Source organism: Bos grunniens, chromosome 12 (assembly GCF_055505025.1).
Source record: "Bos grunniens cultivar Pamir isolate PY7600 chromosome 12, Bosgru_T2T1.0, whole genome shotgun sequence".
In the NCBI taxonomy this organism is placed as follows: domain Eukaryota; kingdom Metazoa; phylum Chordata; class Mammalia; order Artiodactyla; family Bovidae; genus Bos; species Bos grunniens.
In genome coordinates, this window is record NC_141176.1 from 73,839,142 (window position 1) to 73,854,320 (window position 15,179).

General features: G+C 41.1%; 1 protein-coding gene across 6 annotated transcripts in view; it reads left to right on the forward strand.

Moving 5' to 3' along the window:
• LOC147361902 (ATP-binding cassette sub-family C member 4-like) overlaps positions 1-15,179 on the forward strand; it is a 162,625-nt gene that overhangs the window by 18,577 nt on the left and 128,869 nt on the right. For all 6 annotated transcript variants that reach the window (XR_015138372.1, XR_015138373.1, XR_015138374.1 and 3 more), the window contains exons 4-8: positions 2,698-2,922; positions 7,203-7,292; positions 8,320-8,483; positions 9,648-9,773; positions 11,383-11,632. Coding sequence is in view for 3 of the 6 variants with exons in the window: in XM_086330237.1 (XP_086186363.1) it covers positions 2,698-2,922; positions 7,203-7,292; positions 8,320-8,483; positions 9,648-9,773; positions 11,383-11,632 (855 nt within the window). In the remaining 3 variants the exon portion in view is untranslated. The remainder of the gene's footprint in view (positions 1-2,697; positions 2,923-7,202; positions 7,293-8,319; positions 8,484-9,647; positions 9,774-11,382; positions 11,633-15,179) is intronic.

Here is a 15,179-nt window from a genome sequence, read left to right on the forward strand (position 1 = left end):
CTGTGTTGAGATGGATTCCTTACCACTGAGCCATTGGAGGAAGTCCCAAAATAGTGTTTAAGAATAATAAGTGACTCTCCTCCCAAATTGCATCAGTAACACATCATGTTTGAAATCCTTTGTTACCTTTTTGAAAGATAACAAATTTTCTATTCCAATTAAATGATAATCATTATCAAGAATGAAAAGAATTGACAGATGAGTGGAAGATATGAGCCATGAACTGGCATTATAACCTTAATGAGGCTATTTCTCCAACTGTTTTTTATTTTTATTTTTGGCTGTGCCAGGTCTTAGTTTCTACATGTGGGATCTAGTTCCCTGACCAGGGATCAAACCAAGGTCCCCTATGTTGGGAGTGTGGAGTCTTAGCTAAAGGACCACCAGGGAAGTCTGTCAACTGGGTTATTAAATATTGTTTCTCAGCGAAAAACTCCAGATATGCTTAGACAGTAGTGATCTGCCTTTATTTACACTCTTTATTGCTGGATTTGTTGCATTTATCCATACTGTGTTTGGTGAGTGACATTACTTTTATTTCTCCTGTAATCACAAGGATGTTAGCTCAAATGGAGACCTAAGTAACAGGCAACAGTGATTCCCAAAGAGAATCATAAGTTTTAGGAAAGTTTGGGATGGCAGATATTACTGCTGGGATTCTGGTGTTTTGTGGCTGCAGCAATAGACTGCCCTTGGCCATACCTGGGCTGGGACTGCCTGTGTGTACAGTTTGATGTTCTTGCTTCTCAGTGTGAGCCTCCACATTTCCATCTCAGGAAACTCTATAAACAGAGTGTTTGACAATCCATTTTATGAGGGACTGTTCCATAAGCTCTCTATGCCTCTTGGGATGGGTGATAGGACACGGTGGAAATGTATCAGAACTGACCATTTTACTCCAGTCTGATAATCTTATTATACTTCTTCAACTAAATAGTGTTCCCTTTATCCTCTATGCTGCTGCTGCTAAGTCGCTTCAGTCATGTCCGACTCTGTGCGACCCCATGGACTGCAGCCTACCAGGCTTCTCCGTCCATGGGATTCTCCAGGCAAGAACACTGGAGTGGGTTGCCATTCCTTCTCTAATGCATGAAAGTGGAAAGTGAAAGTGAAGTTGCTCAGTCGTGTCTGACTTTTAGCGACCCTATGGACTGTAGCCTACCAGGCTCCTCCATCCATGGGATTTTCCAGGCAACAGTACTGGAGTGGGGTGCCATTGCCTTCTCCCCTTTATCCTCTATAGTAGATGAAAATTTCCATGACTTCATGGAGGGAGAGGCAGCTGGTGCAGCCTGTGAATGTGTGTGTGTCCATTTGTGTAGAACAAGACAGGAATGTTAAGGTTTAATGAGACCCCCTTATGAGGGATGGGGACATCTTTTGATAAATATTCTGATCAGGCACTGGTTGGCTGAGCAGGAAATGCTTAGTATTTTTGGTGTTTGGTGTTATGGATTCTCCTTCCCTCCTCTTGTGTGTGGGTTCCTCAGCTTCAGACAGACAGAAGAGAGCTATCAAAGCAAACCTGTCAGGTAAGCCAAGCTTCCCCTGTCCGTGTTAGTAAGGCGGGATTGCCAGAAAAGGAAAAGCCCTGTTCCTGAAAGACTTCCAAAATTTTGGAATTTTGTCTTTTGAGAAGTCTGTGGAGGAAATGATATTGAGGGTCAAGGTGTTTACTTTTGGTGACTTGGATTCATTGAGTATTTGGTTTTCTTTGATGGTGGAGAAAGAAGGGGACCTGGGGAGAAAGAGACCTTCAAGGAGTGACTAGAGGGAGGGAGTGAGTTGTGGGGCGAAGTGGCTGTTTGGCAGGGTGGGTAGGTGTTGCTGTTTCTTTGCCTTTTTCTTTGGGAAAGAAGCTTGCTTTCCCTAAGTCTTACTCAGAGTGGAAGCCTCAGTGTACTCTGAGTCAATTGGTTTAGACCTGGGGAAGAGAGGATTGGGAACATTTATTCCAAACCACCAACTTCAGTGAATGGTGGATGGAGAACCACGGAAGACATGGTTTTTTAGCTTGAACCTCCAACATATTTAATTTTTCACTCCAAGGAACATTCCAACTTCTAGAGGGTAGAGACGTATTGAGGCAGTGCTCTCGGGAGCTGAGAGCCTGTAGAGCTGCCAAGCCTGGTTTCTCTGTGGTATTCCAACTGAAGCTGGTTTCCATTCCCTTGACCTACAGACATGTGGAGTTTGGGATGGAAAAGAGTGGATGTGTTTGTGCCAATGTCTCAGTTCATAAAGATTCACAAAGAAGGTAATAAAAGCGTGTCTCCCATATGTGAACCAGGTTGACTTTCTATTGGGCTGGGACATTAAGAATACAGGGGACAGGGGCAAGCTGCCACAGGCTTCTTCATATGGAAGCAGATTTCTTACTCTTCTTCTGCCAGCTTTTTCCTTATTCATCTTAAGGCTCAGTTGGTATTGAGCCTGGTTGTGGTATTTACTGAGCATTCACATTACACTAAGCATGATACTAAGGCTTTACTATTTGTGAATGTTAAATTTTGTCTTAAGGTTAAAACTGTTGTCTACTTGTCTTATAGTAGATAGTGAATCTGCATTTTTTTCTTTTAAATTAGTCATGAATGTAGCATTTTGTCAAAATGTATTTTTAGCATGATAATGGTAAAAGCAAATCTTGTGTAAAGAAAAACTGACATTTCTAATTAAAGCTTTTTTCTTTTCTTTCAGGAAGGCACCAGAGTAGTTCAACCCATATTTTTGGGGAAAATGGTTAGTTATGTTGAAACCTACGATCCCACCGATTCGGCCGCTTTGCACGAAGCCTACGGCTACGCGGCAGGGTTGAGCGCCTGCGTGCTGGTGTGGGCTGTTCTGCACCACTTGTACTTCTACCACATGCAGCGTGTGGGGATGAGGCTGAGAGTAGCGGTGTGCCATATGATCTACCGCAAGGTGAGTGTCACTTGGTACCATGGTGTGTACCTCCCCTGGAGCATCAGAAATATTTTGGGAAAGTTGTTTGTAAATTAAAGATTTTGTAACTGGGATCATTTATACTTTGCTAGGGCTTCCAGATGATGGTTCAGTGTTAAAGAATCTGCCTGCCAATGCAGGAGACACAGGTTCAATCCCTGGGTCTTGAAGATCCCTTGGAGAGGGCAATGGCAACCCACTTCGATATTCTTTTTTTTTTTTTTTCCACTTCGATATTCTTGCTGGGAGAATTCCCTGGAGCCTGGCAGGCTACAGTCAATAGGGCAGCAGAGAGTTGGACATGACTGAGTGACTGAAGAGAAACTGAGAAGCTTATTTGCATCAAGCCAAGTTTGTTGTCCTTTAAGCAAACTTTACAAATATATAATAAAAAAAATTTCTATTGAGATCAGGTCAAGACTGCCTTTGATGACTTTTAGTCATAGGCTGTTACACAATATCTACTAAATTTGTAACAAAATCTAATTTTAAAATATGTACCAAAAATTATATCACATTGATTTTCAGTGTTTTCATGCCAAAGTAGTATTGATGGAAATTTTGTTGTTGTTGTTGTTCATTAAAACCTTCATTTATATCAAAGTTGTATTTGAAAGTGAACTTCAGTGATTGGATTAAATCCAGGAGATTTAATTTATAAAATTAAATATAGGAGAACAGAATGTGTTTGAGAAAGGGAATGATTATATTTTTATATGGCCCATTTACTCATATTCAGTAAAATTGTGTTAACTAAAGAAAAATATAAATAAAATCTATGCATATACAGACTCACTCACTATATTCTATAATTATGATTGTTTTAATGGTATTAAAAAAGTAGTTGGATATTTGGGATAAAACTTGAAATTTTCCATTGTCCTTGGCAATTTTGGAGAGAATTTGTGGCAGTTCATTCAATTTATTTTCATAATTAAATATTTCCTTTTTGTCTTTAGCATGCATTATAGCAGTTTTAATAAGACCTGATTTGATGTGTTCAGTGATTTCATATTGAGAAATGCCATAGAATTATTTCATAGTTTATTCTGGTCTTAGCTAATATAAAAAGAGTAAGGATTTCGGGTGTCTTTACAAAGAAATTGCCACAGATACACTATGTCAGGAGCTGAAGACTCCATATAAACTTGATCCTGTGTATCTTGTTGCTCTGGGTTGTTTGCTTTTTTTCAAATCCTTACTTAACTGTATTGTATACTTGAAAGTTGCTGAGAAAGTGGGTCTTAGTGAGCTCATCTCACATACACAAAATGATAACTACATGAGATGATTAATATGTTAATTGGTTTTAATAGAAATCATTTCCCAATGTGTATTTTTAACAAAACATCATGTTGCGCACCTTAAATATATATAATTTTTATTTAAAAAATCCTTATTGAAAACTAAACCAAACAATTTAAATCAAAATTATTGCTTCTTTTACCTGCTTGCTACTTATCTAGACATTCTGTTTCTTAGGAATGCTTTTCTTTGCAAAATGTAAGGTGTCTTCTCATCTTTCCTTGAGCAGAGTCTTATTAATGTCAGGGCTGTGTGAATCCAGGGCCCTGACATCTCACGGTCTGTGTTTGGCTATTGCACGTGAGCAGGTTTCCTCTTGGGTGATGCAGAAATGGCAGGTGTGCCTGTTCACTCTAGTCAGGGGTCTTCCTTGTCCTCCATCATCATCTTGTGTACATGCGTGCTTGCTCAGTCGCTAAGTTGTGCTCTGTGACCCCATGAACTGTAGCCCACCAGGCTCCTCTGTCCATGGCCTTTCCCAGGCAAGAATATAAGAGTGCATTGCCATTTCCTCCTCTAGGAGAGGTAGATTTTTAACCACTGAGCCACCAGGAAAGCCCTATTCTCTTTCGCAGTCCACCATTTAGCAGACAAATACTTAGATTTCCCCACAAATGATGTTTGTCTTCCTAGATCATGCTTACCTCCCATGAATATGCATGAAATTCACCAGAACTATACTGTGAAAGCCTTAAGTTAGGTGTGAGGTGATGGTTCAGTCAAAGCTTACTCTTTGCTGTATAGGCGAGCCATAGTCCACCTGTTTTTCTTCTTTCCAACTAACACTTTGGAACATCACCTTTGGGAAATCTGATCTGACCTGGCATGTATGCTTGTGTGAATGTAAATTTCTTCCAAAGGTGTTCATTTGCTGGCTTGATTATGCCTGAAAGAACTCTCCCTTTATGAAGTCAGGAATTTTAGAGGTTAAACCATAGACTTAATCTGAAATTCAGGAAATGTGGGAAAGATGAATTTCCTTGTGCCTAGCCTTGCATCTAGGGCATCAGATGCTAAAGAATCTGCCTGCAATGAAGGAGACCTGGGTTCAATTCCTGGGTCAGGAAGATCCCCTGGAGAAGGAAATGGCAGCTCACTCCAGTATTGTTGCCTGGAGAGTCCCACCGACAGAGGAGCCTGGCGGGCTACAGTCCACAGGGTTGCAAAGAGTCGGACATGACTGAAGTGACTTAGCACCGGACCAGTCTTGCATTCAAAATCCTGCTGAGGTGCAGAAATAAGACACTTCTTTTTTGCAGGTTACAGGTGGGCTGATTCCTAGGGGCAAATCTGGTGCTACAGAGCAGCTCTGAACATTTGTGGTTCTTATTCAACTTCTAATCCCTGGTCCTGGGAAGAAATCACATTGGGTGTTAGAAATGGGATGGCTACTAAGCTCATAGTTGTAATTTGTCTGCACCGTTGGTTCAAGGCTGGGGCACATCTCCAGGAGCTCTCTAAGGCTGCACATCTGCAGCTTCCTAAAATGCCCCATTCAGCATTTTAGTGTTCTTTTCAGCTGAACTTGGAATGATGTTTCAGAAGGTATCGTATGTAAAATGACTTGTTGTTTATTCACATTTCCACAGCTTTGGTAAAATTACTTTTGGCTTTTTATCATTGATTTTTTAAATTGTGGCAAAATATATACAATATAACATTTACTATGTTAACTCTTTAAGTACACTGTTTATTCACATCAAGTACTTTCACATTGTTCAGAACTTCCCTCCCCTCATCCATCACCATGCTACTTCTTTTCTCTCTGAATTTGACTACTTTAGGTGCTGTATATAAGTAGAATCACACAATGTTTGTCATTTTGTGTCTAGCTTATGTCATGTAGCACAACGTCTTCAAGGTTCATCTATGTTGAAGCCAGTGCCAGAATTTAATTTCTTTTTAAGGCTGAATAATATTCCATTATAGGTCTATACAACATTGTTTGTATCCATTCATCTGTTAGTGGATTTTTGGATTATTTCCACCTTTGGCTATTGTGAACATTTGCACACAGGTGTGCAAAAAGATCAAGTTTGTGTGTTCAGTTCTTTTGAGTACATCTGCAAAAGTGGTCTTGCTGTGCTAGATGCTGATTTTATGTTTACTTTTTTGAGGAACTGCTATACTCTCTTCCATCACAGCTATACTGTTTTACATTCACACTTGATTGCTGAGTTTTCTGTTTAACTCAAGGACTAAACAAGAAGTTTTTATGAACCATGACATTTTGTTTGCATCAGAGCCTCCACTTGATGGTTTGTTGAAGCAACTCATGGTATCTGTTCAGGTTCCTCAGCTTTCTAGGGCATTTTTCAGAGGTTTTTTTTTTTTTTTTGCTAAATAAAGGAACTGTGAAACACAGGATGTGTTTTTTAATTCAGAAGACTGGCATTAAGAACAGAGGTTCCTCACAGGAATAGTGTTTTGAGCATTATACTCATTTCAGAATGAAAGGGAATGAAGATTCCCTTTCATACTCTTCAGAATGGAGATTCCATACTCTTTAGAATGAAGAAGCTAAACCAAAAGTGTTGAAATGACATCACCCACAGAATTAATGATCAATTCCAGATTTATAATCCAAGTCTCTTATTTTATTTCCTTAATGCAGTCTCTCTACTCTCATCTAATTTGTCTCAAAATTACTTTAGTTGATCCCGAAGTCTAAATCTACACCCTTTACACTTCAGGCAGGTCCAAGTTCACTGAGAAACTGGGTGGGAGATTTGCTTCTATCTCCCTCTCCTCCCTTTGCCATCCTTGCTGGTGGGGCTGCCACCACACTAAGTTAAAGGCTGAAGAAGGGTCCCTAGAGCCCCGCTTTCAGTGGTCATCCTGCTCCTGCTGACACCACTCAAGACCCCAGGAATGCATGCTCCATTGTGTTATGTTCTAGGATGACTTGGTATCACCTTAGGAATCCAGTTCTCTGTCTCCCTCTCTCATTTCAGGCACTTCGCCTAAGTAGCTCGGCCATGGGGAAGACCAGCACAGGCCAGATAGTCAACCTGCTGTCCAACGATGTGAACAGGTTTGACCAGGTGAGCTGCCCCTGAGGGATTCTCTTCCATGTCCCATCTTTCTCACTGGGTTCAGCTCATTGGGATGCCAGGTGCGCCAGCATTTGGTGTCAGTCAGGGTTCTGTTGAGGACTTAAGACAAATGTTCTCTTTATCCAATTCTCATTTCCTCTGTGTGCAACTTAGATGTAATAATGTGGGTTGAAGATGAGGGTTTGGTTTTTCTAGTAATAGACAGGCAGCAGTGTTCTTGCCCGGCTCAGTGAGTGTCCCTAGGGGTCCTCCTGGCATGGCCCTTCTTGGCACGTGGAGTCAGTGTTGCTGCCTGAACTGTCCCTCTTGCTCTGGCTGATGAAGGCCTGGTGGGCAGGGGTTGTTCTTTCCCCTGTGCCCTGTTCAGTGCCTGCTGCATAGGGAGCCTTTGAGGAATAATGCCAAGTGGGTGGCCCTCAGCCAGACACAGCCTACTCTCTTCTGGGCCCTCACACTCTTTTTTTCCACTGACTTTATGAATAGATCACAGTGTCCAGGGCCTCTTGTAGCTGTTGGTCAGACACTTCTCTTTCAGTTATTCATTCCTCAAGCATGAAATAAGGCCGCTACTCAGTTTCAGGGTTGAATATGATTTAGTTTTTGATGTGGAGAAACAACAGCCCATTAGGGAGGTAAGTACACAAATAATTACTGGAGAGTGTGGTACTTACCATAATATAAGGTTTTCTTGGGTGCTAGAGTGAGATGGGGGCAGAATATAGAGTGCAGTGAGATGTTGGGGATGCCCTGAGCTCATCTGTGGTGTAGACAAAATCATCTTCCTTCAGTGCTACTGGTCAGGTTCTCCCTGGATGTCCCTAAAGCTGGCCCTGTGCTTCCAGGAACAGTGTCATCTGAGGTGGACACAGGTTTCTGCTTCACGAGGTTTAAAACCCACTGAGATATCCCTGTTTAGGTTCCTGTTTGTCCTTTCAGAGCAGATTGTTTCTACGCTGTGTCTTTACTGATTTTGATTGTATACAGTCCCAAGAAGGCTTTGTCTTTTTCTTTCAAGGTAACGATGTTTTTGCACTATCTGTGGGTGGGGCCACTGCAGGCTATTGCAGTGACCACCCTGCTCTGGATGGAAATAGGAATGCCATGTCTTGCTGGGATGGCGGTTCTCATTATTCTTCTGCTTTTGCAAAGCTGCTTCGGGAAGTTGTTTTCATCACTCCGGTAAGAGAAACACTGGTTTAAAAAAATAGGTGATATGTGCTTGGTAACATCTGCAGTCTGCCAATGAAGTTGATGCTTCTGTTCAAAAACAAAACCAATGCCTTCTCTAGTCTCTTCTTTGCATGGGTTGTAGACCCTTCAGGCTTAGCCAGTGGAGGCTCCAGCCTTAAGCTGAAGGCTGATCTTTAAACAGAAAAGGTGACAGCCCTCACTGGCTCCTCTGACACTGTACCTGAATAAGTAGAGAGTCCTTAAGAAGAATTTACCAATATCCAAGTTATTTAAACATGATTAAAAAGAGTAATAATTTTACAGGCCCATTTCTAGCTGCATTTATTTTTGTTAAGCTTGTTTTAGAGCCACTTTCAGGTAGTGTATTTATGTCTTGTTTTATTTCAATGTTTCCATTAAGTTATAGGCACCCCAAGGGCAAGGTTGACCTTAATTATGTCTTTATACAGCCGCACAGTCCCAGCAGCATATGTGATAGAACAGTGGCTGGTGATGAAGGGCCTAATGGTGATGAGATAGACCTGAAGCAGGTCCCAGAGGGTTGGAGGTGGGTCATTGTCCAGGTTGTTAGATGATGGAGGTATTGTGCTGTTTGAAGATTTTTTTCCTTGAGTTTTTTCTTTCTATGTGTGACTTTACATGTGATATTTTTGTCTATTTGAAATTTCCTTTCCTGTCTTTGCTGTGGAGAGATGTTCCTTATCTTTCAAGGCTCTGTTCCAATGCTACCAGGTCTCTAAAGATTTTCTTGCTCTCTTTTCCCAGTGGAATTAACAGCCCCATCTTTTCAGCTCCCCAGAATTTTACTCCTATTTTTTTACCTCATAGACTCTGTCTTCCTGGTACATCCCTTTCTGCCTTCTCTGCCCAAGCACAACCTCTTTGGGAAGATGGTTTGTATCTGACTCCTTTCAGGTCTTCCTTAGCTGATATGGCAAGTTCTCCAAGTTGCTTCTTGAATGGGACTGAATGGTTGACTTCCTACTTGAAGATTTTCTCAATTTGTACTTTGAGTAGGACTTGCCTGTGTTGTCAGCTCAAAAGAGCTATAGAAAATAATTTGATCACTGATCCCTCCCTTTGCCCACTGTTGCTGCTACAGAAAGTTATGCTGTGATCACTAAGGCTCATCTCTCACATCTGTCCCCTCAGGAGTAAGACTGCAGCTCTCACAGACGACAGGATCAGTACCATGAGTGAAGTTATAAATGGCATCAAAACAATAAAAATGAATGCTTGGGAAAAATCATTTATCGACCTTATTTCCAGACTGAGACAGTAAGTTTTTTTTTTTTTTTTTCAATATATCACAGTGTATGTTTGTACTGTTTTATTTCCTATTTTTACTAAATGGTTTAGAAGTCTTACCAAGTTTTCATATTAAGGTAAATTTAAATACTACCCCACCATCTCCCCATATGTGGCAGGAGGGTTAAGCGGAATAGCAGAGATGTCATTTTAAGCTGCTCTTCCATTTATCATCTTCTTGAAATACCTATGATTCTTACTTATACAGAAATGAAATTCCAAATACTTCTTAATGCTGCAAATTCCAAATAAGCAATGATTCTAAGATATTAGTGTTTGAGATGATATTTAAACTAAAGCTATAATATAGGTTAATGTGGGGTCGCCCAGAGTCAGACACGACTGAAGTGACTTAGCAGCAGCAGCAGCATAAATGAGGAGATTATCTATTGAGTGTACCTGTATCAGGCCAAACATTATGGATCAATATTACTCATTCCAAACAGAGCCATGAAAATACTATTTCTTTGTCTTTGCTTTATGTTTGTAGATTTTTAAAAAAATGTTACATTTAAATATCTGATGAGTGTTTTTACTCTAGCACAGGGTACTTAGAATTTTCTGGGAGTACCCTGTCACCTCTCACTTTGCTGTTTGGTGGGGGCCCAGCCCTCTGCTGGAAATACACGCTCATCTTCCTTCTTCTCTGGTCTCTGCCAGTCCTAACTGACTCCTGCTCATCTTCTCAGGGTCCACATATGTGTGACTTGTCCTGTCTCTACTGCTCTGAGTTACATGACTCAGCTCTGTGCTCCTGTAGGGATGTGCTGGCTGCCTCTTTCTAATGTCTTGGTGTCTCACAAATTTTGTGTTTATTCTTTTTTAAAAATGTACACACGCATCATACCACATCTTTTTTATTTCTTTATTCATTTATTTTTGGTTGTGCTGGGTCTTCATTGTTGAACACAGGATTTCAGTAGTTGTGGTGGGCAGGGGCTACTTTTTCATTGCTGTACTTGGCCTTCTAATTGGGGTGGTTTCTCTTTTTGCAGAGCACAGGCTCCAGGTGCACAGGCTTCAGTAGTTGCAGTAGTGCACAGGCTCTAGAGCTTGGGCTCAGTAGTTGTGGCACACAGGCTTAGTTGCTGTGCAGCATGTAGAATCTTCCAGACCAGAGATTGAACCCCTGTCTGCTGCACTGGGAGGCCAATTCTTATCCATGGGACCATCAGGGAAGTCCTGAGGTTTATTATTCTTTTCCTTTCCAAGTTCATGAGGTCCTGGTCGGGGTGGGCATTTTTTTCTGTCATCAATGAGAAGCCCAGCACAGGATATGTGGTTGTGAATGCTTGCTGAATGTATGTTCAAATCCTGTCACATTGAGCTCAATTTTTTTAAAGTGTGACAAGACATTAAGACTTCATTTAGTTGGAAAAGTGAAGTGGTGATGAAGTGTGTAGTCCTTGGTTTGGAGCAGAGTCCCAGGTGTGCACTCTGAGTGTCTCCATGACATGATTGATGGTTTACCTTAATCTGTGTCCACTCCCTAAAAAGGGGCCACTCACACAGGGCACTTGAATTCATGCATTGGATGTCAGTGGTTCTTAAAAATGCTATTTCCTACTGTCTTTTCTAGGAAGGAAATTTCCAAGATTCTTAAAAGTTCTTACCTTAGAGGAATGAATTTGGCATCATTTTTCGCTGTCAGCAAAATCATGATTTTTGTCACCTTCATCACCAATGATCTCCTTGACAACCTGATTACAGCCAGCCAAGTGTTTTTAGTGGTGACACTGTTCGAGGCTCTGCGGTTTTCGAGCACCCTCTACTTCCCCATGGCTGTCGAGAAGGTGTCAGAGGCCATTGTCAGCATCCGAAGAATCGAGGTTTGGTGACAGATAACTTTTTTCCATTGCAGGTGGATTCTTTGTAAATTGCCTCCTTTTCTGTGGTGTCACTGTGTTCCAGTTAGGTGAGATTTACCTCTCTCAGTGTCAAATCTGTCAGTCATTCCAAACTGTCTTACATACTCCTGTCTCCTCCTAGGTAGAATGCATTACAAAGAACGTAGGATCCCTGCTCATTTAGGGGCAGTAATATCAATAGTAGTGGCACAGGCTCTACATGCAGTGATGCCTGCAGGGCAATTAAAGTGACCCAAAGCAAGAGAAGGAAGGAAGCAGACTGCATCTCCTGTGCTGACTCAAATGAGATTTGTGTGTGTCTGATGAGGTTTCTATACTATAAAAAAACTATTACCCATAAAACAGATCAGCCATACTGGGTCATTTCTGATTCCCTGAGTTTATCATTCTTTCTTATGGAACTTCTAGCAACACTGATAAGGGATGGTCCGTGCATTTTACAAAACTTCTTTTTCATAGCTTTCACGGCTTGAAATAAGACATTCAGGAATATCCTTGGACTGTAGTGATGTAACGAGTGACACAGTAATTTGTCCAAAATGAAAGCTTCATGTGTGTGTTGTGCAGGTGTGGTTTTATTATTGTTGATATTAGTCTAATTTTTCTTAAGGCCTTTAACTAATTGGATGAGGCCCACCTACATTATTGAGGATAATCTGCTCTTATGCTTTACTGAGAGTCTACTTATTTAAGTGTCCATCTCATCTGAAAAATACTTTCACTGTGATATGTGTTTGAAGAAGTGTCTGGGGACTGTGGTTTACCTAAATTAACATAAAAGTAACCATCACACCCTCTTGAATCCCTATCTCCTCCTTTGAGCTCTTGGATGTGACTTTGTCCTCACCAAGCCAGGTGTAAATGGATTTCTTTCCCTCCCTGAGCTCCAGACTTACCTAAAGGGCAGATACAGTGTCTCGTTCATCTTTGTAGTCCTCTCAAATAGCAGATGCTCAGAAAATATTTAACTGAAGAAAACTTCCAGCTTCATCATGTCTGGGCTCTTGAAAATGCCTAACCATTAAGTATGGTTATAGTGGAAAAAGTAATAACTCTGATCTTTTGATAGCTTATGTGATACACCAAGAACTGTGACATGAAAGAGGTCCTCCAGAAGGTTTTCATGGAATTGTGCTCAAATATTTGGGTAGGGTTTTTTATTCATTTTCCACAAAAATGCAATTGAACTGTCTGAGGCCTTAAATTTCTTCCCATGAAGATGTGTGCAGTAATATTAAAATTATGACCTGGGGACAACATTGAATATTCTGGGGCTGACAAATTTTCTTTGTCAGGCTGCTTCGTGTTCTGATGAAGGAAGCACTTGTGATCTGGGCAGAAAACCTAAAATTTCCCTTGTGTATACAAGATGTCTGGCAGGAAGTTGGTCTAGGAATTTAGAGATCTGTCAGCAGTAGCTATTTTCAGTAAAGATGGGACCAATGGCTGAGAATAAGAGTGGTGAGAAGAGTAGGTGTTACTGTGGGAAACTGCTTCCTGGTGAAGTGAAGTGAAGTTGCTCAGTCATGTCCGACTCTTTGCGACCCCATGGATTGTAGCCTACCAGGCTTCTCCGTCCATGGGATTTTCCAGGCAAGAGTACTGGAGCTGGTTGTCATTTCCTTCTCCAGGGGATATACTCAACTCAGGGATCGAACCCAGGTCTCCTGCATTGCATGCAGACACTTTACCCTCTGAGCCACCAAGGAAGCCCTTCCTTCCTGGTGGGTTGAAGTAATTGGTGTAAGACTTTCATTTAGATATTAGATGCTTTTTCAGCCCATACAGTTTCTACAGCCCTTTAAAATATTTAGTTGTCTAGTTCATCAGAATTACCTAGTTCAGTTCAGTTCAATTCAGTTGCTCAGTCGTGTCCAACTCTTTGCAACCCTATGGACCACAGCACACCAGGCCTCCCTGTCCATTACCAGCTCCCAAAGCCTACTCAAACTCATGGCCATTGAGTTGGTGATGCCATCCAACCATCTCATCCTTTGTCGTCCCCTTCTCCTCCTGCATTGACCTTACCCAGCATCAGGGTCTTTAAACCTACATGATCATACTTTGGAGTTTCTGATTCACTAGGGTTTTTTATTTTTTCCCCAGCAAAATTCAGTTAAACTGTGTCTGAGGCTTGAAATTTCTTCCCATGTTGATATGTGCAGTAATATTAAAATGATGACATGGGGAAATCTTTCACTTTTCTGGGGCTGACAAATTTTCTTTGTCAAGCTGCTTTGTGTTCTGATGAAGGAAGCACTTTTGATTTGGGCAGAATCAAAAGTTATTTGAATGGTCTAGTGGTTTTCCCCACTTTCTTCAATTTAAGCCTGCATTTGGCAATAAAGAGTTCATAATCTGAGCCACAGTTAGCTCCTGGTCTTGTTTTTGCTGATTGTATAGAGCTTCTCCATCTTTGGCTGCAAAGAATATAGTCAATCTGATTTTGGTGTTGACCATCTGGTGATGTCTATGTGTAGTCTTCTCTTGTGTTGTGGGAAGAGGGTGTTTGCTATGACCAGTGCGTTCTCTTGGCAAAACTCTCTTAGCCTTTGCCCTGCTTCATTCTGTCTTCCAAGGCCAAATTTGCCTATTACTCCAAGTATTTCTTGACTTCCTATTTTTGCATTCCATTCCCCTGTAATGAAAAGGATGTCTTTTTTTGGGTATTAGTTCTAGAAGGTCTAGTAGGTCTTCATAGAACCATTCAATTTCAACTTCTTCAGCATTACTGGTTGGGGTATAGACTTGGATTACCATGATATTGAATGGTTTGCCTTGGAAATGAACAGAGATCATTCTGTTGTTTTTGAGATTGCATCCAAGTACTGCATTTTGGACTCTTGTTGACTATGATGGCTACACCATTTCTTATAAGGGATTCCTGCCCACAGCGGTAGATATGATGGTCACCTGAGTTAAATTCACCCATTCCAGTCCATCTTAGTTCATTGATTCCTAGAATGTTGACGTTCACTCTCACCATCTCCTGTTTGACCACTTCCAATTTGCCTTAATTCATGGACCTAACATTTCAGGTTCCTATACAATATTGCTTTTTACAGCATCAGACCTTGCTTCTATCACCATTCACATCCACAACTGGTTGTTGTTTTTGCTTTGGCTCTTTCTCTTCATTCTTTCTGGAGTTATTTCTTCACTGATCTCCAGTAGCATACTGGGCACCTACTGACCTGGGGAGTTCATCTTTCTGTGTCCTATGTTTTTGCCTTTTCATACTGTTCATGGGGTTCTCAAGGCAAGAATACTGAAGTGGTTTGCCATTTCCTTCTCCAGTGGACCACATTCTGTCAGAACTATGGACAGAGATTCATGACACTGTACAGGAGACAGGGATCAAGACCATCCCCAAGATAAGGAATTGCAAAAAAGCAAAATGGCTGTCTGAGGAGACCTTACAAATAGCTATGAAAAGAAAAGAAGCAAAAATCAAAGGAGAAAAGGTAAGATATACCAATTTGAATGCAGAGTTAGAAAGAATAGCAAG